At 41.1% G+C, this 22,972-nt stretch overlaps 1 protein-coding gene across 1 annotated transcript; it reads right to left on the reverse strand.

Annotated features, from left to right (window-relative positions):
- Positions 1 to 764: 764 nt before the first annotated feature.
- Positions 765 to 9,869, reverse strand: LOC139386930 (epidermal retinol dehydrogenase 2-like). The gene is made up of 7 exons (XM_071132822.1): positions 9,659 to 9,869; positions 8,930 to 9,261; positions 8,239 to 8,370; positions 7,851 to 7,950; positions 7,084 to 7,228; positions 6,573 to 6,698; positions 765 to 1,289 (listed from the first exon to the last, which is right to left on the reverse strand). Exons 2-7 carry the CDS (start codon positions 9,248 to 9,250, stop codon positions 1,193 to 1,195), a joined length of 921 nt encoding a protein of 306 aa, XP_070988923.1. The 5' UTR covers positions 9,251 to 9,261; positions 9,659 to 9,869; the 3' UTR covers positions 765 to 1,192.
- Between the last annotated feature and the right edge of the window lie 13,103 nt (positions 9,870 to 22,972).

Here is a 22,972-nt window from a genome sequence, read left to right on the forward strand (position 1 = left end):
TTTGACACAGGATTAGAACGGGTTCTCTTTCTCCACAAGATGGGGCTATGATCACGCATTCAATAATTAAGCACATTCGGACCATGTTAGTGATTCTAGAAGCATGGGAGCCATTAGGGGAAAATAACCTGATAGAAATTTGTCTTAACTTTATTTTTCAAGAGTAAACCTAATAAGTACCTTTACTCTTAAAAGTACTTATTCATATACCAACATTATTACATGTAAACAATGCTATTGTGATTATTAAAATGTAAACATGACAGAAAATGTAAATAAAATGAGTTAAGTCATCTCATCTTCAATGTCAAAGTAAAACATTGTACATGATTAAGCAATAAATAAATATCTGTCAGTAAATTCAAATATAAAAAAAAAGGGTAGGTGGTCCAGTTAAGAATAACAGTTTGGAAAATGAGTGTTTTTGTTTGGTACATACTATAATTTATCATAACATTCCTATTGGCGATAGAGTAAACCATCTTCGATGGCTACTGTAGACAAACTAATCCAGTACACAGATAATGATCCCTTACATGACACTTTTTCCTGAGTTTCTCTACTTGGCTGTTAGATTAGTACACGCACAATATGTTCTACAACACCCATGTGAACAATTACGTAATACCCAACAATGGGTGTATAAAGAAAAACAAAACAAAAAAAGTGCATCGACAATACAAACCCTTCCAATGTTGCTTCAGGCCAAAAAAGGGAAGCATTATAAAGTGTGTGTGTGTGTGTGTGTGTGTGTGGGGGGGGGGGGGGGGCAGGCAGTATCCACTGAATGATAGTGAAAAAGGAACCACATTTTGCTATTGCGCCTGTGTCAGTGTAAGGAGCTAACATACACAGCGTGAATGTCATGAAGTGACTATAACTCGTGAAAACATTTCATATGGAGTGTGTCGATCCAAAAAGCACACTCAAGTCTACTTGTGTTGATGCTATGAAAATACATATTGAGGTCATACATTCGTTACATATTTAGCAGTAATTTATTACCTTATATAGCCTACACGTATCCCTCGTCTGCCGACGTAAACTAGCACATAGGCTTTGTCATACACTAAAATTAGTTAAATAATGAAACATTTAAGGGGAAAAAAAAAAAAAACGATAGGCCGTATTAATCACTTTTGAGTCTGAGACAAAATGTACTTAGTATGTGTGGTTGCTCTCGTCTTCTTCACTACGCCTCTTTCTTGACGCGTCCTTTGAAGGCATCCATAAAGTTGAACGCTCCCAAGTACATCCCCAGCAGATTCCCAGTCTTAAAGGGTAAAATCCTGTGAAGGTGAGAACAGTCAATTAAGCTAAATATTAGCAACGATCACTGCAACACACAACTTAAAGCCTATGAGAACAAACTAGTGTCTGGAATTGAAAGAGTCAGAATGACTTCATTGGAACAAACTACAGCAAGTCATTTAGACAAACTGGTAATCACAGTGGGAATAAATTAAATCTTAATTAAAAACAGAAAACTGATGAAAATCCAATAAATTATTCAGAGCATAATAAATGCTGTTTGAATGTCTTCCGGTCCAGCGACAAAACGTATTTCAAAGGGCATAATAACCCCATAACTGCACTACTAAATATGTTAATAACAAGAGAAGCCATTTCATGTCTTAGTCAGTCTAATTGGTGGTGAGTGATTATGTCTTCTATATTAGTCATGGGTGTATTGTGTTGTATTCAACATGAAGCCAATAACTCACACTCAAAAGGCCTAAAGGAACAAATGTAGCCATGCAAATCGTCCCAAATTAAGACAAATCGCCAGGACCTGGCCAAATTTCTGAAAGCGTTCGCGCTACCACACCTGTCTCAAGGACATTTCCATAACACAAAAAGGCTTTGGTGTAGATTTAAATGTTGAGGTTGCAGATAATTATATTCAGCTGCAGTCCAAATCAGGTGTAGGTCTGAATAAATCTGTGTTGTCTCCAGATAAATAAAGTCTTGCCGCCCACTCAACCAGGTGCTGCTTTATCAGTGACTGAGCCGTAATTGGCATCAATGCATAAGTAGCCTTGGTGTTTACCGGTACTTGCAAGATTATGGAGATCCAAAGACAAGGTGTTGTGAATGATATCACATTGTCTGGAATGCTTGGCAACCCAGCTCAACTAAGTTGAACTGTGTGCAGTGAAAAACCATCGATGTCCCTTCTCTTTTCTGACTACCTATAAAAGACAAGCACCACTGTCGCGAACCCCAAGGCTATAAATTCCTACCACCAGCAGAGTTTGTCGTGAATGATGTGATTTGCATCTCTGGCATTTAGCCTCCACTCAGAGGAATCCCTAGGCAAACCATGACATCGTTTGAAATACAATAGCCAGGAATTTCTCTAATCCGGGACAGCAACCTTCCAGCTAACCATAGCCAGAAGCGGCAAGCTGTTTTCGTGGTGATCTATAAAACGCAGGGCGGCAGAGTAGCCTAGTGGTTACAGCGTTGGACTAGTAACCGGAAGGTTGCAAGTTCAAACCCCCGAGCTGACATGGTACAAATCTGTCGTTTAACCCACTGCCGTCATTGTAAAATAGAATTTGTTCTTAACTGACTTGCCTGGTTAAATAAAGGTAAAAACAAAACCTTTGATTTGCAATTTTTTTTTTTAACACAACCACACGAGTAAACAATGCATTCAAATAATCGAAGATGACATAAGTGATACTACACCTAATAAATGTAGTTTATAGCCTACATTTTTCATTTGTTTTATATACTCTATGCTACGCTTGAGTCATTTAGCAGACACTTATTAAAAATCGGTCACACACTCTACATATTTAGCAGATATTATTGCGTGTGTAGTGAAATGCTTATGTTCATAGATACTACTGCATTGTCGGAGCTAACAAGTCACAACAATACACACAGATCTAAAAGTAAAAATGAGGGACTTAGTTGGTGCATTCATTTTAATATTGCTAGGTGGGACAACCACATCACAGGCATAGAAAGTAAAAATTCTTATTAATAAAGCTATAGGTACAGTCAGAGCTAAGGGGGGGGGGGGGGGGGAGAGTGCTTTTTTTTTACCTCCCATTTGTTGCTTTGTTAGAGATGACACGCCCTAAACAGCTTTAAACAGTGTTGCTCATTGACTCATGCATTCGAGCACCAGATGTTCCAGACGACTGTGATTGTGCTGTCAATAGCCAATATGATCAAGACATTTAAGCAGGTCAACATTCACAAGGCCACGGGGCCAGACTGATTACCAGGATGTGTATTCAGCATGTGGAGACCAACTTGCAAGTGTCTTCACTGAGATTTTCAACCTCTCCCTGACCAAGTCTGTAATACCTACATGTTTCAAGCAGACCACCATAGTCCCTGTGCCCAAGAAAGCAAAGGTAACCTGTCTAAATGACTACTGCCCAGTAGGACTCACATCAGTAGCCATGAGGTGCTTTAAAAAGGCTGGTTATGGCGCACAACACCTTCATCCCAGAAACCCTAGACCCACTCCAATTCGCATACCACCCCAACAGATGACGCAATCTCAATCGCACTCCACACTGCCCTTTCCCAGGTGGACAAAAGGAACAGCTATGTGAGAATACTGTTTATTGACTACAGGTCAGTGTTCAACACCACAGTGCCCAAAGCTCATCACTAAGCCAAGAATCTTGGGACTAAACAGAGCACGCCCCCATTCTCATTGACAGGGCTGTAGTGGAGCAGGTTGAGAACTTGAAGTTCCTTGGTGTCCACATCACCAACAAACTATCATGGTCCAAACACACCAAGACAGTCGTGAATAGGGCACGTCCACAACTTTACCCCTCGGGAGACAAAAAAGATTTGGCATGGGTTCAAAAGTTTTACAGCTGCACCAGAGAGCATCCTGATCGTTTGCGTCACCGCCTGGTATGGCAACTGCTCGGCATCCAACCATAAGGCGCTACAGAGGATAGTGTGTACGGCCCAGTACATCACTGGGCCGTATGTACATCATCTTTGACATTGTCAAAGACTCCAGTCACCCAAGTTAGACTGTTCTCTCTGCTATCGCACAACAAGCAGTACCGGAGTGACAAGTCTAGGTCCAAAAGGATCCTTAACAGTTTCTCCCCCTAGCCATAAGACTGCTGAACAATTAATCAAATTGCCACCAGGACTATTTGCATTTTTACACTGCTGCTACTCGCCGTTTTATTATCTATGCCTAGTTACTTTAACCCTACCTACACATACAAATTACCTCGACTGACCTGTACCCCCACACATTCACTCTGTACCAGTACCCCCTGTATATAGCCTCGTTTTTATTTTGTGTTTATTTAGTAAATATTTTCTTCACTCCATTTCTTGAACTGCATTGTTGGTTAAGGGCTTGTAAGTAAGCATTTCACAGTATACATGTTGTATTCGGCGCATGTGCCAAATACAATTTGATTTTCAGGTGTGTGACAGTGAATAACTGCTTATTTTCTCCCTATAAGTCCGGGTGGTATCGGACACTTGAGATGGATAACAAGAAGAATACCTTGTTGTTATCTATCAACAGGCCAATCGGTCAGTTGGAGATGATCTCAATCTCCAGATGGGGGACCAGCAAGGCCTGGTTTGCTGGAGATCAGGCTGAGCCAGGACACCAAGCTCCAGGACAGACTTGTAGGTGTGCTCAGAATTGTATGTAGCCATTGCTTTTTCCGGGAAAGAGCAAGAGACATTCAACTTTGACCCAGTTGCTGCGAGCATTGTATCCTGACGTGACATCATGTTCAAAATTCCTCCGCTCAGAACTTTAACACGAGGCATTTATATTACATTTCAATTTTTATTGGAAATCTGACATCTGTCTTTTCAGACTTTCACAATAAATGAATATAAAATATAGGGGGTTGGGGAGGGAAATATGTTAAGTGTGTAATACTTTTACATTTGTAGCTTAGGTGTCTGGTTGTAAGGGTGCCAAGGACCTGAAGTCAACAGTGTAGCAGATGCTACCTTGCATCCTGTCAAACCGGCTTGACATTGCCACAACTTGGACTGGTGCAGGGGATAAGGCATGTTTCAATTACTTGTTTCTAAAGATGAATTCTTCAAAGTACCTTGGTTTTTACTTGTTTAAGACCTTGTGCAATTCAAATGTAACTCAATGTTCTTTGTGTACAGGAACCATTCGTAAGAATCCTGCAACCTGGGATGCCACGGATAGGGGGGGGGGGGGTCCAGATTCAGGTCACCCGTTACGTTAAGGGGCCTCCGAGCGTGATGACGGCACACTGGGGAGAGGGAGCTGCTACAATGAGGGTCAGCATTAAGTCTCAGCCCACCTATCCCAAAGCCAGCCTCTACCCAAAGACTAATCCAATAGCTGAACCCAAGGGTGACTTCTACACCCTACCACCCCCCCCATTTATTTATATTCTGTACACACTGTCACTTTAGTCTACTGGACCAATGCAATGTCACAACTGCACTATGCAGATAGAATTATAATGAAAGTATATGCTGCGAACAGTGTAGTTATTCAGCACATGGGCAAACAATGTCCGTGCTATATGCCTATCAGCTATTTTAGTTTCATCCTATTTTCCTTGGTCTGCATGTTTCTTTTGTACTTGATTTAATGTAGTCTTATTTTCAGTATATTTACAATGTTTATTTCATTCCTTCACTATGTAAATGTTGTTGCCATATCATTGTGAGAAGCCTGCCAAAAAATACCATTTGATTTCACTAAATGTATTTGTCACCTGTTGATCCAGGGAACCAGTACAGGCCTCCTTACTTCTAGGAAATCAAACCTTTTCTTCAAATGGACATGGCATCTAATGCATTTTAAATAATAAAAATAAGTGGCGAAAGGGAGTAGGCATGCCGCAGGCTTGACGCAAAAAAATAAAAAAGTATCTTGCCTCCGACTGGAAGCTGTACTGTCGCCGGTCGGGAGAAGGGCGAGTGGGCTGCGTAAGGAAAACAGAAAGTGAACGGCATATCACGGGGGCCCCGTGAATGAGGAGAGGAGCAAAAAAGCTGTTGAACAGCGCGCAACCACTCTGGAGGGACGCCGGCCTCCCGATTGCTTGTTGCTAACTGGCCCACTCCCAGACAGCCCTAGCAAACGTCTTGCTTGAGAAAAACTCCTGCATTGGACCTTTAAAATCCCTCCCATACATAGTCTATTGTAATCTGACCACCTCACTCTAACTTTGGCTATCCCTGGCCTGTCCTAAGAAAACATTAAAGACCCATACTAACAGTCTAGTTTGGGCCAGGAACAGTAGAGCCAAGCCGCAAAGGATGCAATGTAACATCTAGGGCAGATATTAACCATTGAAATACTTTAATCTACTTTAGGTGGGGAGGCAGGCTAGAGAACTAGACTGAGGGCAACCTACCTTAGCAATAGTAGAGGAAACAGGTTGTCACCAGTGGGTATGACTATACTGTGCAGTTTGAGCATGTACTGTAACCACTTCTGAGTGTTGAAATGGAGTGACAATGCGTCGTGAGTGTCTGGACAGCAGATCACTCCTTGCGACAAATAGCATGTTATTTCCATAAGGAAAAGAAGAGTAAGAACATGAATGGATACTCACTTCTTCATGCCCATGAGAATATACATGCTCTTTGGGAGCAGAAGGTAGACCTGGTCAGTTAAAATGGCCTCAATGATCTTCTTTGCTACGTAGTCTGGATCCAGGACAGGCACCAAGAGAGGCCACCTGTGGAGTCAATAAGGTGGCAGGTAGCCTAGTGGTTAGAGCATTGGGCCAGTAACCGAAAGGTTGCTGGATCGAAATACCTGAGCTGACAAGGTACAAATCTGTCGTTCTGCCACTGAACAAGGCAGTTAACCCACTGTAGGCCATCACTGTAAATATGAAATGTTCTTAACTGACTTGCCTAATTAAATAAAATGAATATACATTTATTTTTTTAAAGTTCACTACCTCATAATATAAACCACTATCAGTCCACAATTGAAAAGGGTATATACATATGCAATGTGACCCTTGGCCTTCATAGTGTGTGTATTTTGACAATAAGGAATAAAATGACAACTTTCAATGAAATCCTGTATAGCACTTCTTATGGCTGATAACTTACTTAGAATTGCAGCCATCGAACATGCCAGTGTTCATGAAGTGTGGACACACAATGGTAGTCTTGACACCATCCTTCCCCGTTGCCAGCAGCTCCAGAGCCACAGACTCAGCAAAGCCAATAGCAGCAAACTTGCTGGCACAGTAATCTATCAGGAGAGAAACACATGTGTTGGCATACAGTAGAGCAGGATAAACAAAGGTCTCAAATCAAATTGAAATCGTCACATGACTCGTAAACAGGTGTGGACTAACAGTGAAATGCTTACTTACAGGCCCTTCCCAACAATCAGATAAAGAAAATAGAGAAATAGAAGTAACACAACAACATAGAGGCTATATAAAACAGGTCTCCACATCAAGATAATGTCAACTAAATTGCACTGTCCTTGAACCATTTTCTGTAACCAAGTCAGTCTATGGAAAAGACCCTTCGGCTACAGTATATGAACAAGTTAAAAATGTCACCCATTCAAGGTCAATTGATAACATCTCTATCGATCAGCTCTACGGTAGGTCTCTTGATTGCATTATGTTCTACCCAGAGTTTAAGACAAAGGCAATGTTCTGCACTATGGTTAAGGGGTGTGTAGGCTTTTGTTATTGCCCCGCCCCAACACACCTAATTTATCCAGTCATTAAACAATGATTAGCTTTCAGGTGTCTTGGTGCTGACTGGAACAAAAGCCTACACACCGTTGCTCTCCAGGACCAGTATTGAGGAACATTGGAGTAAGTCATGCACACATGCATGCCTAGTGGGTGATTTACCTGCTAGTCCATTGACACCAATCATACCCGCTGTGCTAGCAACACTGACCAGATGACCATGGTTGTTGGCAGTCATCGCTGGGAGGAAGGCTTTATAAGTCTAGAGAAAAAAGAAAATCAGGGGGAGAACTTGTACAATGAAATATGATTTTCAGTTTGTTACAGATCTGTGTTAATTTGAGGGGATGTGGGTGGAACCGCTACTACAAAGGACATAGGCCTACAATGAGGTAAAAATGTGAATGCTCTAACAAATGTATAGACCGATTTAGGATAATACCTTCTCATTTAAATGCCTGCATTGATAAAGACAGCAAGGGAGGGAAAACCGACAAGATAGTTGTTGATGTCAGTGTAGCAGATGTGAGCTGTAAGCGCATTAGCTCACCCAAAAGTGTGCCATGGTGTTTACTTCAATGGTTTTCTCAATGAGGGAGTCTGGCGCGTCCATGAAATTCCTGCCTGTGACGATGCCAGCGTTGTTTATGAGAATGCTCACATCCCCCACCTCTCTCTTGACCTGAACAAAAAACATGTTTAAAACATTTGTTAACATTCAGCACACCCAGTACTTCACTTTGTTGTATTTTATTAACAGATACATGTTGTTGCTTCCTATATCCTGCCAGCCCATTGTTGTGGCGAGGAGGATCTTATGTGACAATGTGTTGTACTAACTAGTTAAACAGGGAAGGATCCTTAAGCGTGACAGAGTTTAAAACCAGTTTTAACAGTTGAGAAACATTAACTGAATGGCATGTAAGGACTTTCATGTGTCTTTCCCTTCCCTCAGCAACAATGGACGTTTACTGAACAGAAACACTAACTCGCTTTAGGAGGGGTTGGTGAACCTCTATTTCAACTGTAGTATAATGAAACAGTTACTCACAAGGCAAAGCCTGCAATTACAGGTTAATGGATGCTTGATAGACCACAAGACAAGGTGATAATTACTCACCAAGGGCAAGTATCAGTGCAGGCTCCCCCCCCCCCCCCCCTTTCTTTTTTTAAACAGCAACACCAATTCAACTAAGTACAGTCTTGATTAAAGACTAGTTGATTAGAATCAGGTGGTTTACCTGGTCAGCCACTCTGTAGACTTTAGCCTTGTCACTGCAGTCACACATGTAGTAGTGGACCCTAGTTGCCCCTTTCTCCTTCACTAGTCTTGCAGTTTCCTTCATGCCCTCCTGGTTGACATCCCACAGAACCAGAGAGACGCCCAGGCTGGCAAACTTTTCTGCCATGAGCCGGCCAATGCCGCTGCCCGCCCCCGTGATCAGGACGATTTCCCCGGTGACATTTTTCTTCTTAAATGGGATGAACAGTCTGACAAATGCCTCTATGTTGTAATAAATGGACATTACAATCAACTGAAGGGTTTCCAGGAGGAAATTCATTTTGCTGGCCCCTGGAAAGACAGTTGTCACAATTTAAAGTTCACTTCTGTTTGTATATTGGTGAAATTGTTGCATGCTGGGTTATTCGTCGATATCCTAATAAACAATAGGCCTAGCGAATAGATTGCAGATGAGCGTTTTATAGCCTACCATAAACATTGCAGTTTAGTGTTCTGCTTTCGAAGTTGGCAAATGTATTTATAACTACAATCTAAAAAGGACTTTTTAACCGATAAAGCGTTAAAGGTAGCCTAGACTTCTCAAATCACGCAACAAACGCAAACAATTTTTAATTCGGTGATGTAAACAAACATCCATGCTACACCGAATGATAGTACAGTACGAATAAAAAGTAAACCTAATTTTAGTGTTTCATAACGTATAAAATTGTAACCGACGTAAACTTACCTCAATAGAACATCAGCTTCAACCTTGAATATTTTGTAACAACTATCGCCTCCTTTCAGCACTGGGGGGGGGGGTCTTTAACCGACCTTTGCACTCCGTGTCAAGGCGCACAGTAATCGAAACAACAACAACAAAAAAAAGACAGGCAGTGAAACAGGATTTTCTCTACTTAGATCTTCATTTAGAGTGATGAGCTCTTCAATTGGGTTTATCTGCAATTTCAGCATGGTTCCTCCTACTTATCCCTTCTACAAATCACGGAGGCTAGTCCTGTTCCATTGATTTGTGCTGGAGCATGGCTAATTAATGTCACATGACACCCAACCAAAACTCGAGCTCCAGCCCGGAACGCCCTGCTGGATAATCCAGTTTGACCAGCTCAGACGGGTGACCGGTTTTTTAGTACAAACATAGTTCACTGTTTTATATTTTGTTTTATATGTAATGGGGGTGCTTTGGTGTGTTTGGACCCCAGGAAGAGCAGCAGCTAATGGGGATCCCTAATAAATAGAAATACTAGAATGCACAACGTCCTATTTCGAAAATATGGTTGTGCACTTTTCCTCTTTTTATGTCATTCATAGGCAAACCTGTTAGAAAAATATACCGTTGAGCAACTACTATCCCGTTTTAGTTACGTAGGCAAATTAGGCTAACCAGCCATCTATATCTTGTATTTATCATGGCCAGATTATATTAAACTAACTCCTTGCTCAGGCCAAACGCTACACCCATGGGTGTACATTCCTTAGTATGTAGCGAACGAAAGATAGAGCAGTAGAAGAATTCAGTTTGAGTCATTAGGCAAAAATTACGTGCCTAGGGGCCTCGACCCCTTGGGGGCCCCCATTGATTTTGTTAAATCACTCAAGTATAATATGAAGTCACATAAAACATGGTAAAATGTGTAGAATTGCAGGAAACAATAAAACGTTCTCTGCTCCCAAGGTTCAAAAAGCTAAGGGATGGGGCTGGAGAAATGCAACTACTCACAAACTCTTAGATAGTGCTATAGATGCTAGGACTGACCATCCATGATATCAACAATAATTGTGTTAACCATGTTTTGAGGCTGTATAGTGTTTGTTTACATTTATTTTGTTTGCAAACAAAGGAGTAAAATAAGCTTATTTTGGGGTTCTAATAGAGTGTGACAGTTGAAGAACTAGGACATAGTTATATTCTTTCAGAATCAATGGGTACATATCATTCAATTATAAGTCCAAAGATGGATGTAGCAACTGCAGATTTCCCCTTTAAAACTGCTAAATAAAATGTGTATGTCTTTGCGTCCAGTATGAAGGACTTTAGATGTAGTTTCACGACCCAATGCTAACCAGCCAATGACTGGTAGTCTACAGGAACAGTTGCATGCCAGCTGTTCCTGTTTATCTGACACTGGGGGAGTAGGTAAATTACTTCATTGCCAAAATCTCGAATTAATATGGAGGAAATTACAGTCATTGGAGCTAATTCTTAGATGGGCAGTCTAAGTGGTAATTTTCAAGATGGAAAAACTGTTTCAGTGTCAACTTGAACAACCAAAACCAGATAGAAAGCATGCAGAAAAGATATTTAACAATATGCATTTTTTAATACCATCTTTGAGAACTAACAATCAAATAAAAGCTAGACAGTCAGGGAGAATCAAACTTTTCAAATGCCGGGCATTCAGGGCATATGCCAATTGATTTTGCTATAATGTTTGAGCAGAGGAACACACCCTTAACAATAGCAAAATGCATAGAATTGCTGTATATTAGCTTAAAAACAGCAAATTAATCTTTAAAGTCAATGGGTAAAATGTGTATAATTGCAGAAAATTTGTTTCACAACCGATAAATGTTCTCTATGCCGCCAATTGATACTGTACCTTTAGATAATGTTACAGTTTTCACTTTCTCTTCCAATGAACGGCAGGGAAGGTCAAAATTATGAAACTGTCTACCAAATCTATAAATTTTAAAATGTTGATTACTTCTACTTTCCACTATTCACCTGATGATAAGACAAGACGTGATTATTATGTTGTTTGCTAAAATATGATGGTGGTTCCTGGGTCGCTGGTATGCCTGGTTGGGGTTCCCTGGAGAAGAACAGTTTAAACACCCTGGGTAGACCATCTACCAGCTCCAGCTGGGTAGACCATCTACCTTCTTCCAGCTCCAGCTGGGTAGGCCATCTACCATCTTCCAGCTCCAGCTGGGTAGACCATCTACCAGCTCCAGCTGGGTAGACCATCTACCAGCTCCAGCTGGGTAGACCATCTACCAGCTCCAGCTGGCTAGTGATATGATGGCATGAATGTTGGGGAGAATGAACACTCTTGTATTTGGCTCCTCCACTCTCCCCCCTTTTCCCAAGGGATGCACACATGCTGCTCAGCGTCAGCACTGTTAATTGCATGGAGTGTCATCAAGAGAGCCTTTTTTGTCTTTTTTTTATATCACCCTTTAACTAGGCAAGTTAGGAACAAATTGTTATTTTACAATGACGTCCTCCCTCTGCCAAACCCTCCCCTAACCTGAACGATGCTGGGCCAATGGGGCGCACCACCCTATGGGACTCCCGATCACGGCATGTTGTGATACAGCCTGGGATCGAACCAAGGTCTGTAGTGACACCTCTATCACTGAGCCCAAAGAGCCTAGGAAGGGATGTAGAGTATGGGCATAGCACACCTTAGTGGAGGAATGTGTCTTTACTGTATGTGCCTAATTATAGGCTACTGTGCAGTACTGTTATGATAAATTGTGTCATGAAGTGTTACGGTGTGAAATATCTGTTCTGGAACGCACTATTACCACGTATATTTATGCATTTCAACTGTTTTTTATTTTTACATTCTTGGGTTATTGAGATGGGTGGATGTGATGCTGCCGTTGCTGTGACAGACAGACAGACAAGGTATTTAACAAGGAATTACATTCTGTGAGAGAGAAAAAAAAATTGGTACCAGACTATAGTTTTTTTTCACTGTCTTAGTCTACAAGGCTTCTTCAGGTTCCAAGAACAATCTACCCCGCTCTGTATGACCACAGTACCCTCTAGTGAACAAAATGTAGTAAGGCAATGTCCCAAATAATATTCCCACTTACTACAGTATGTACAGTCAACTACAATATAACAATGTACAGTGGCTTGCGAAAGTATTCACCCCCCCTTGGAATTTTTCCTATTTTGTTGCCTTACAACCTGGAATTAAAATAGATTTTTTGGGTGTGTGTATAATTTGATTTACTCAACATGCCTACCACTTTGAAGTTGCAAAATATCTTTTGATTGTGAAACAATAAATAAGAAAAAAAAACAGAAAACTTGAGCGTGCATAACTATTGACCCCCCTAAAGTCAATACTTTGTAGAGCCACCTTTTGCAGCAATTACAGCTGCAAGTCTCTTGGGGTATGTCTCTACAAGCTTGGCACTTCTAGCCACCAGGATTTTTGCCCATTCTTCAAGGAAAAACCGCTCCAGCTCCTTCAAGTTGGATAGGTTCCGTTGATGTACAGCAATCTTTAAGTCATACCACAGATTCTCAATTGGATTGAGGTCTGGGCTTTGACTAGGCCATTCCAAGACATTTAAATGTTTCCCCTTAAACTACTCAAGTGTTGCTTTAGTAATATACTTAGGGTCATTGTCCTGTTGGAAGGTGAACCTCCGTCCCAGTTTCAAATCTCTGGAAGACTGAAACAGGTTTCCTTCAAATGTTTTCCTGTATTTAGCGCCATCCATCATTTCTTCAACTCTGCCTAGTTTCCCAGTCCCTGCTGATGAAAATCATCCACACAGCATGATGCTACCACCACCATGCTTCACTGTGTGGAATGTGTTCTCGGGATGATGACAGGTGTTGAGTTTGCGCCATTCACAGCGTTTTCCTTAATGGCCAAAAAGCTCAGTTTTAGTTTAATCTGACCTGAGTACCTTCTTCCATATGTTTGGGGAGTCTCACATATGCCTTATGGCGAACACCAAACATTTTTGCTTATTTTTTTCTGGCCACTCTCCCGTAAAGCCCAGCTCTGTGGAGCATATGGCTTTAAGTGGTCCTATGGACAGATACTCCAATCTCCACCGTGGAGCTTTGCGCACCTTCAGGGTTATCTTTGGTCTCTTTGTTGCCTCTCTGATTAATGCCCTCCTTCTGTTTTTCATAATCACTAGTTAACTACACATGGTTGATGATATTACTAGTTTAACTAGCTTGTCCTGCGCTGCAAATAATCAATGCGGTGCCTGTTAATTTATCATCGAATCACAGCCTACTTCGCCAAACGCGTGAGGATTTAACAAGCGCATTCGTGAAAAAAAGCACTGTCATTGCACCAATGTAACTAACCATAAACATCAATGTCTTTCTTAAAATCAATACACAAGTATATTTTTAAACCTGCACATTTAGTTAAAATAATTCATCTTAGCAGGCAATATTAACTAGGGAAATTGTGTCACTTCTCTTGCGTTCTTTGCAAGCAGAGTCAGGGTATATGCAGCAGTTTGGGCCACCTGGCTCGTTGCAAACTGTGTGAAGACCATTTCTTCCGTAATTCATTTGCCAGAATTTTACATAATTATGACATAACATTGATAGTTGAGCAATGTAACAGCAATGTTTAGACTAATGGACGCCACCCGTTCGATAAAATACAGAATGGTTCCGTATTTCACTGAAAGAATAAACGTTTTGTTTTTTCGAAATGATAGTTTCCGGATTTGACCATATGAATGACCTAAGGCTCGTATTTCTGTGTGTTTATTAAATTATAATTAAGTCTATGGTTTGATATTTGATAGAGCACTCTGGCTGAGCGGTGGTAGGCAGCAGCAGGCTTGTAAGCATTCATTCAAACAGCACTTTCCTTGCGTTTGTGACTTCAAGCCTATCAACTCCCGAGATTAGGCTGGCAATACTATAGTGCCTATAAGAACATCCGATAGACAAAGGTATAAGAAATACAAATGGTATAGAGAGAAATAGTCCTATAATTCCTATAATAACTACAACCTAAAACTTCTTAACTGGGAATATTGAAGCCTCATGTTAAAAGGTACCACCAGCTTTCATATGTTCTCATGTTCTGAGCAAGGAACTTAAACGTTTGCTTTTTTACATAGCACATATTGCACTTTTAATTTATTCTCCAACACTGGTGTTTTTGCATTATTTAAACCAAATTGAACATGTTTCATTGTTTATCTGAGACTAAATTGATTTTTATTAATCTATTAAGTTAAAATAAAAGTGTTAAAATTATTCAGTATTGTTGTAATTGTCATGATACCGGGGATACCGGGGACCCCGGCTCCCCGGTACCATCTCGGGCAGAGGGTATGGCTGTACACTCGAGACCTGCCCCTCCGGGTGGAGTCCCGCAAAATCCCCCCCCCCCCCCCCCCCCCCGTTTTATCGACCCTTTCCCCATCTCCAAGATTATTAGCCCCTCTGCTGTTCGTCTTCTGTTGCCCTGTACCCTCCGTATACATTCCTCCTTTCATGTGTCTTCGATTAAAACCTATGTCTCACAACCCTTTGTCTCCTGTTTCTAGACCCACCCCTCTTCCCCGTCTCATCGACGGCGTACACGGTGAGGCGCCTCCTGAAGGTTCAACTGCGGGGCAGGGGACTCCAGTACCTGGTTGAATGGGAGGATTATGGCCCAGAGGAGAGGGGCTGGCTCCCTGCTAGGGACATCCTGGACCCAGGCCTCATCGCTGAGTTCAACGCAGGCACCCCGGTATGCACCCAGGTAGGATGCCAGTTGGTGCCCCTAGAGAGGGGAGGGGGGTACTGTCACATCCTGATCTGTTTCCCCTGTCTTCGTGCTTGTCTCCACCCCTCTCCAGGTGTCACCCATATTCCCCAGTGTACTTATACCTGTGTTCTCTGTCTGTTGCCAGTTCATTTTGTTTCGTCAAGCCTACCTGTGTTTTTCCCGTGCTCCTGTCTTTCCCTAGTTCCTGTCTTCTAGCATTCCTGGTTTTTGACCATTCTGTCTGCCCTGACCCTGAGCCTGCCTGCCGTTCTGTACCTTGTCACTCCACCCTGGATTACCAACCTCTGTCTGCTCTGACCCTGACTGCCGTTCTGTACCTTGTCACTCCACCCTGGATTACCAACCTCTGCCTGCCCTGACCTTGAGCCTGCCGTTCTGTACCTTGTCACTCCACCCTGGATTACCAACCTCTGCCTGCCCTGACCTTGAGCCTGCCTGCCGTTCTGTACCTTTTGGACCCTGCTCTGGACTACTGACCTCTGCCTGCCCTTGACCTGTCGTTTGCCTGCCCCCCTGTTTCTGTAATAAACTTTTGTTACTTTGAAACTGTCTCCATCTGGGGCTTCTCCCGAGCCTTGATATTTACCAAGATTAGAACCAATTAAGAACCATTAGAAACCTCTGTACTCTCTCCAAGACGTTTGAAGTGGACAGATAGTTGTTGATGCAGAGAGAGAAGAATAAGATCAGGGTTGAGGGATATCAGGGATAGAAGACCTACAAGTGGTGGATAAACTGCAAACAAATGAGGGACTAGAAGATGACTATTGGGCGACTACTCAAGGACTTTTGGGTGGGGGCATTGACCTATTCAGTTTTCAGTTTTTTGTTTCACCACCTGTACCTTTTTAATACAGAGTAGAGAGGGAGATTTGAAACTGTGGGAAGCTTGTGGAAGGCTACCCGAAACATTTGACCCAAGTTAAACAATTTAAAGGCAATGCTACTAAATACTAATTGAGTGTATTTAAACTTCTGACCCACTGGGAACATGATGAAAGAAATAAAAGCTGAAATAAATCATTCTCTACTATTATTCTGACATTTCACATTATTAAAATAAAGTGGTGATCCTAACTGACCTAAGAAAGGGATTTTTCACTAGGATTAAATGTCAGTAATTGTGAAAAACTGAGTTTAAATGTATTTGGCTAAGGTGTATGTAAACATCCGACTTCAACTGTATCTGGTTGTGTTGGCAAAATCAGCTCATGTCCCATCGAGCCAAGCAGGAAAAGGCTGCCTGTTATCTTAGTTTCAAGACCAGTCAGAAACGTCCAGCTAACCCTACACCAATGAAGCCAGTGGATCTCAAAACTGAACTTGAATCCGCGTTAAATAGCAACGATATCCTTCGTCATCATTGTCTTACAGCTCGAACTAGTCATGACTATTAAAAAAAACAATAAATCATCTTCTTGTTTCTTTCTTAGTTAAATAATTGTATAACTACCAGTATATGAAGTTTGGCAATGAGGGCAAAAACTAGTATAGTTCAGCTAGCCAGCCCGGGTAGAACCACCTGCAACTAGACAGACATTTATTAGATAACTGTTTTCCAGAATCGACAATGAAGAGAATAACGCCAATACCAGGTTTGTTTACGAACCTTTTGGTTTAGGCAAACCTGTAACGTCCAGTAATGGATACCAAAAGTCTTTGGTTATATCCAGGGGTAAAGGGTAATATATTATTCCCCAGTACGGGACCTATAAGCGCGTGCATTAAACATTTTAATTCAATAGAGTCTTTGTGGGCCTAGTTGTAAAATATTTGTTATTTAACTTTTAAAATGTATTACCTTTTATTGTGGCATAACCACAACCAGTCATGATGTTTTCATCTGATTGTCAAACAATCACTTCAAAAGGGCTCCTTTACTATGCTACCCGCGCATGTTCATCCACTTGCAAAATTTCCAGCCTCCAAACAGTTGTGAATGGAATGAGATATCTTTTACCCAAAACCCCCAAAAGTGTAATGACATTTGGCGATTGTCATATAGGCCAGAATGTATGCGTCCACTGAGTGAGTTTACTCAATTTTCTGCTTTGGCCACCAATTCAAGTAAAGGATGAGTCAAGAACATGATTTGGGTAAACATAATGAGCCTTTAAAATGTTGATTTTCACTGGAAAGTTACTTTAAAGTGTCTTCAGAAAGTATTCACACCTCTTGACTTTTCCCACATTTTGTTGTGTTAGATCCTGAATCTAAAATTGATTAAATTTAGATTTTGTGTCACTGATCTACACAATACCCCATAATGTCAAAGTGTAGAAATTTTAAAAATGTTTTTAGAAATGAATTAAAAATGAAAAGTTGAAATGTATTGAGTCAATAACTATTCAACCCTTTTGTTATGGCAAGCCTAAATAAGTTCAGGAGTAAAAATTAGCTTAACAGGCCTAATAAGTTGTATGGACACAGTGCAATAATGGTGTTTAACAGGTTTTTTAATGACTACCCCATTTCTGTAACCCACACATACAATTATCTGTAATGTCCCTCAGTCGAGAAGTGAATTTCAAGCACAAATTCAAGCACAAAGACCAGAGAGGTTTTCCAATGGTTCGCAAAATGGACACCTATTGGTAGATGGGTAAAAAAAGCAGACATTGAATATCCCTTTGAGTGTGATGCAGTTATTAATTACACTTTAGATGGTGTATCAATACACCCAGTCAATTCAAAGATACAGAAGCCCTTCCTAACTCAGTTGCCGGAGAGGAAGGAAACCACTCAGGGGTTTCCCCATGAGGCCAATTGTGATTTTAAAACAGTTACAGAGTTGAATGGCTGTGGTAGGAGATAACTGAGGATGGATCAACAACATTGTAGTTACTCCACAATACAAACATAAATGACAGAGTGAAAACAAGGAAGCCTGTACAGAATACAAATATAAAAAAAACATGCATCCTGTTTGCAATAAGGCACCAAGATAACACTGCCCAAAAAAATTTGCAAATAAATACACTTTTTGTCCTAAATACGGTGCGTTTTTGGAAAATCCAACACAACTGATCACGGAGTACCACTCTTAATATTTTCAAGCAGGTTGGTGGAATAGAGCTAAGCACAGGCAAAATTATTGAGGAAAACTTGGTTCAGTCTGCTTTCCAACAGACACTGGGAGACAAATTAACCTTTCACCAGGACAATTACAACACAAGGCCAGGACAACACAAGATATACACTGGAGTTTCTTACCAAGACGTGGCCTAGTTACTTTAGAAAATCTATGGCAAGGCTTGAAAATGGCCGTCTAGCAATGATCAACAACCAACTTGAGAGCTTGAAGAATTTTTCAAAGAATAATGGGCAAATATTGTACAATTCAGGTGTGCAAAACTCTTAGAGATTTGACCAGAAAGACTCACAGCTGTAATCACTGCCAAAGGGGATTCTAACATGTATTGAATACTTATCTAATCAAGATATACTAGTGTTTAATTTTCCATAAATAAATAAAATATATTTAGAATTTTTCTTGCACTTTGATAAGAGTATTTTGTGTAGATCGTGGACATTAAATTATAATTGAATGCATTATAATCCCCTTTTGTAACACAACAAAATGTGGAAAAACGTCAAGGGGTGTGAATGATCTTTGAAGGCACAGTATATTTGGGTCAAATTACCCTTACCTTGAGTTGTGTCTGAAGAACCATGGTAACAAAAATCCATTGTTTACTTTTGGCTGCAGCCTGGAGTTAGATTTCATAAGTGGTTCCAGGCGATTCGATGTTAGCGAAGCTCCACTGCAAGCTGAAAGCTGCACTGCATGGAAAAATACTTAAAAATAAGTTTGGTAGTGTCGATATTCGAAGAACCTGTCCATGTTTTCTTCACTGTGAGAATGTTATTTTTGCAATAACAGTCTATACTGAACAAAAATATAAACACAACATGTAAAGTGTTGGTTCCGTGTTTAATGAGCTGATAAAAAAAATAAGCTTATTTCTCTCACATTTTGTGCACACATTTGTTTACAATCCCTGCATTTTCCCATGTTAAAATAATCCATCCACCTGACAGGTGTGGCATAATCAAGAAGCTGATTAAACAGCATGATCATTACACAGGTGCACCTTGTGCTCAGGACAATAAAAAGACACTCTAAAATGTGCAGTTTTGTCACACAACACAATGCCACAGATGTCTCAAGTTTTTAGGGAGTGTGCAATTGGCATGCTGACTGCAGGAATGTCCACCAGAGCTCTTGTTAGAGAATTGAATGTTCATTTCTCTACCATAAGCCGCCTAAAACATCGTTCTAGAGAATTTGGCAGTACGTCGAAGTGGCCTCACAACCGCAGCCCACGTGTAACCACGCCAGCCCAGGACCTCCACATCCAGCTTCTTCACCTGCAGGATCATCTGAGACCAGCCACCCGGACAGCTGATGAAACTGTGGGTTTGCACGACTGAAGAATTTATGCACAAACTGACAGAAACCGTCTCAGGGAAGCTCATCTGCGTGCTCGTCGTCCTCACCAGGGTCTTGACTTGACTACAGTTTGGTGTCGTAACCGTAACAGCAAATGCTCACCTTCGATGGCCATGGGGGAGAAGTGTACTCTTCATGGATGAATTCCAGTTTCAACTGTGCCGGGCAGACAGCAGACAACGTGTATGGTGTCATGTGGGCGAGTGGTATGCTGATGTCAAAGTTGTGAACAGAGTGCCCTATGGTGGAGGTGGGGTTATGGTATGGGCAGGCATAAGCTACGGACTATGAACACAATTGGCAATTTGAATGCACAGAGATACCGTGACGAGATCCTCTTCTGGGTAACCAAATTCCAACTATATTTTTTAAACTGTATGCATGTAAAACATATCCTTGCGAACTCCACCAACTACCGAACTTACAGTAGTTTGAAATGTTTGTGAGGAAGTTGCGGCTTGCAATGCAGCTTTTATAACATTGGTTCGCCTGGAACCACTGATTAAATCTGTTGATGCTAATATGCTAACTTCAGGCTGCAGCCAGAAGTAAATAGTGTATTATTGTGATTTTTTTCACCATGGTCCTTCAGACACAACTGAAGGTAAGTGTAATTTAACCCAAATATAGATTTCGGATGAACTATCCCTTTAAGATTGCTAGCACACTCACTAATTTGTTTGTAAACAATTAACACGCTAGTTAGCTACCACATGTTCTTGTCAAAGCGACAAGATACCGAATGCCAAACAAGTCAAAAAAACACTTGAGGGCAAATAAATCTGATTTGACCGTTCAGACACAAGTCGCATGGCCAGGAATCAGATTTGTATCTGATTTCAAACCACCTATGCATGTGGTTTAAATCTGACTTGGAAATATTTGACTCCATGTGCTTTTTGGCTGTTTAGACTGCAGGAAAAATATCAGATTCTAATTGGATATGCAATTTTCTTCTTTTTTGAATCACTTCAAACTGCCTGTCTGAATAAGGCAACTGTATTTCACATCTATAGATAACATAATTGCACTTCTCTCCAGATGACACAACAAACGGAGTATCAACTGAAGGGTCAGGAGGTTAATTAAATCAAATGTTGAAATTATTATCTAGACTAATAGATGACATGAATACATCAAATCTCCCCCAGATGCATCCAGTTGCTAGATGGTGAATCTCTCCATTGCATTTGAAGACATCTGGATTTGAGTACTACTGGAGTCACTGATTAGCCTGGCTGACAAGCAGAATGACATGGTACACAGCGAGCGAGAGCGCTGTGCAGTCAGTCTGTCCCTTTAGCCATGCAAATCATTGACAGGATTTAAAGGGTTTGGAATTCTCCACACGATGGGGCTATGATTACATAGTCAACAAGTAACCACATAACATTTTAGGATCATTTTAGTGAACATTGAATGCATGCGCATTATTACTTAATTGACGTTCCTACTAGCCATAGAGTAAACCGTCATCTTCAATAGCTACTGTAGACTTAGCTAACTTCACAAAACTTGTCCAGTGCACACTGGCGGAGCATATATTTAGAAAATACAAGGCTCTGCACACAGGTAATGAATGATCCCTTACATGGCAGTTCTTCCTGAGTGTCTATACTTGGCCTTTGCCATGTGTATTGTGCATAAGTGTGCATGTAGTAACCTAAATACCCATGTGAACAACCACAACTTATAGGGATAGTTCACTTAAATTACAAAGTTACATATTGGTTTCCTTACCCTGTAGCAGTGTCTGGACAAGGTATGACAGCAATCCATGCTTTGGTTTTGTTTCCCTGGTAATGTTTCCAAATGCTAATGTTACAGCATTTCTGGCACAAATCCTATGCAAGTCATGGTACCTATATTAGCATGTTTCGTGCGTCATGTTCAAATCATTCTTAAGTATGAAATTGATTGCGTGAAATTGATTGCGTAGCTCAATAAAGTCACTTAAAAAGTGCATTCGGAAAGTATTCAGACCCCTTGACTTTTTCCACATTTTGTTAAGTTACAGCCTTACGTAACAGATTCCTTAATCTACACACAATACCCCATAATGCCAAAGTACAAACACGTTTAGACATTTTTGCAAATGTATTTAAAGTAAAAAATGCATCACATTTACATAAGGTTTCAGATCCTTTTCTCAGTACTTTGTTGGCAGTGATTAGAGCCTCGAGTCTTCTTGGGTATGACACTACAAGCTTGGCATGCCTGTATTTGGGGAGTTTATCCCATTCTTCTCTGCAGATCCTCTCAAGCTCTGTCAGGTTTGATGGGGAGCGTCGCTGCACAGCTATTTTCAGGTCTCTCCAGAGATGTTCGATCGGGAATCGATCGGTTTGATCGATTCAGAGACTTGTCCCGAAGACACTCCTGCGTTGTCTTGGCTGTGTGCTTAGAGTTGTTGTCCTGTTGGAAGGTGAACCTTCGCCCCAGTCTGAGGTCTTGAGTGCTCTGGAGCAAGTTTTCATCAAGGATCTCACTGTACTTTGCTCCATTCATCCTTTCCTCGATCCTGACTAGTCTAACGGTCCCTGCCACTGAAAAACATCCCCACAGCCTGATGCTGCCACCACCATGCTTCACCATAGGGATGGTGCAAGGTTTCCTCCAGATGTGATGCTTGGCCTTCAGGCCAAAGAGTTCAATTGTTGGTTTCATCAGACCAGAGATTTTTGTTTCTCATGGTCAGTCCTTTAGTTTCCTTTTGGTAAACTCCAAGCTGGCTGTCATGTGCCTTTTACTGAAGAATGGCTTCCGTCTGGCCACTCTACTCTAAGCAATGACATGGTACACATATCTACACATACAGTAGCAGTCAAATATTTGGACCCACCTACTCATTTAAGGGTTTTTCTTTATTTTTTATATTTTTTTACATTGTAGAATAATAGTGAAGACATCAAAGCTATGCAATAACACATATTGAATCATGTAGAAAGCAAAAAAAGTGTTAAACAGAAGTTACCACCCTTTGCCTTGATGACAGCTTTGCACACTCTTGGCATTCTCTCAACCAGCTTCGTGAGGTAGTCACCTGGAATGCATTTCGATTAACAGGTGTGCCTTGTTAAAA

Source organism: Oncorhynchus clarkii, chromosome 28, assembly GCF_045791955.1.
Source record: "Oncorhynchus clarkii lewisi isolate Uvic-CL-2024 chromosome 28, UVic_Ocla_1.0, whole genome shotgun sequence".
Lineage (NCBI taxonomy): Eukaryota > Metazoa > Chordata > Actinopteri > Salmoniformes > Salmonidae > Oncorhynchus > Oncorhynchus clarkii.

What these genes read in the sequence shown, in the direction of transcription:
- LOC139386930 (XM_071132822.1), bottom strand. Translation starts at nt 9,250, where the DNA reads ATGAATTTCCTCCTGGAAACCCTTCAGTTGATTGTAATGTCCATTTAT. An exon ending in ACACCATGGCACACTTTTGG is followed by an intron (nt 7,951 to 8,238) that starts GTGAGCTAATGC and finishes TTTTTTCTCTAG; the next exon opens with ACTTATAAAGCCTTCCTCCC. An exon ending in ATTCTCATGGGCATGAAGAA is followed by an intron (nt 1,290 to 6,572) that starts GTGAGTATCCAT and finishes TCACCTTCACAG; the next exon opens with GATTTTACCCTTTAAGACTG.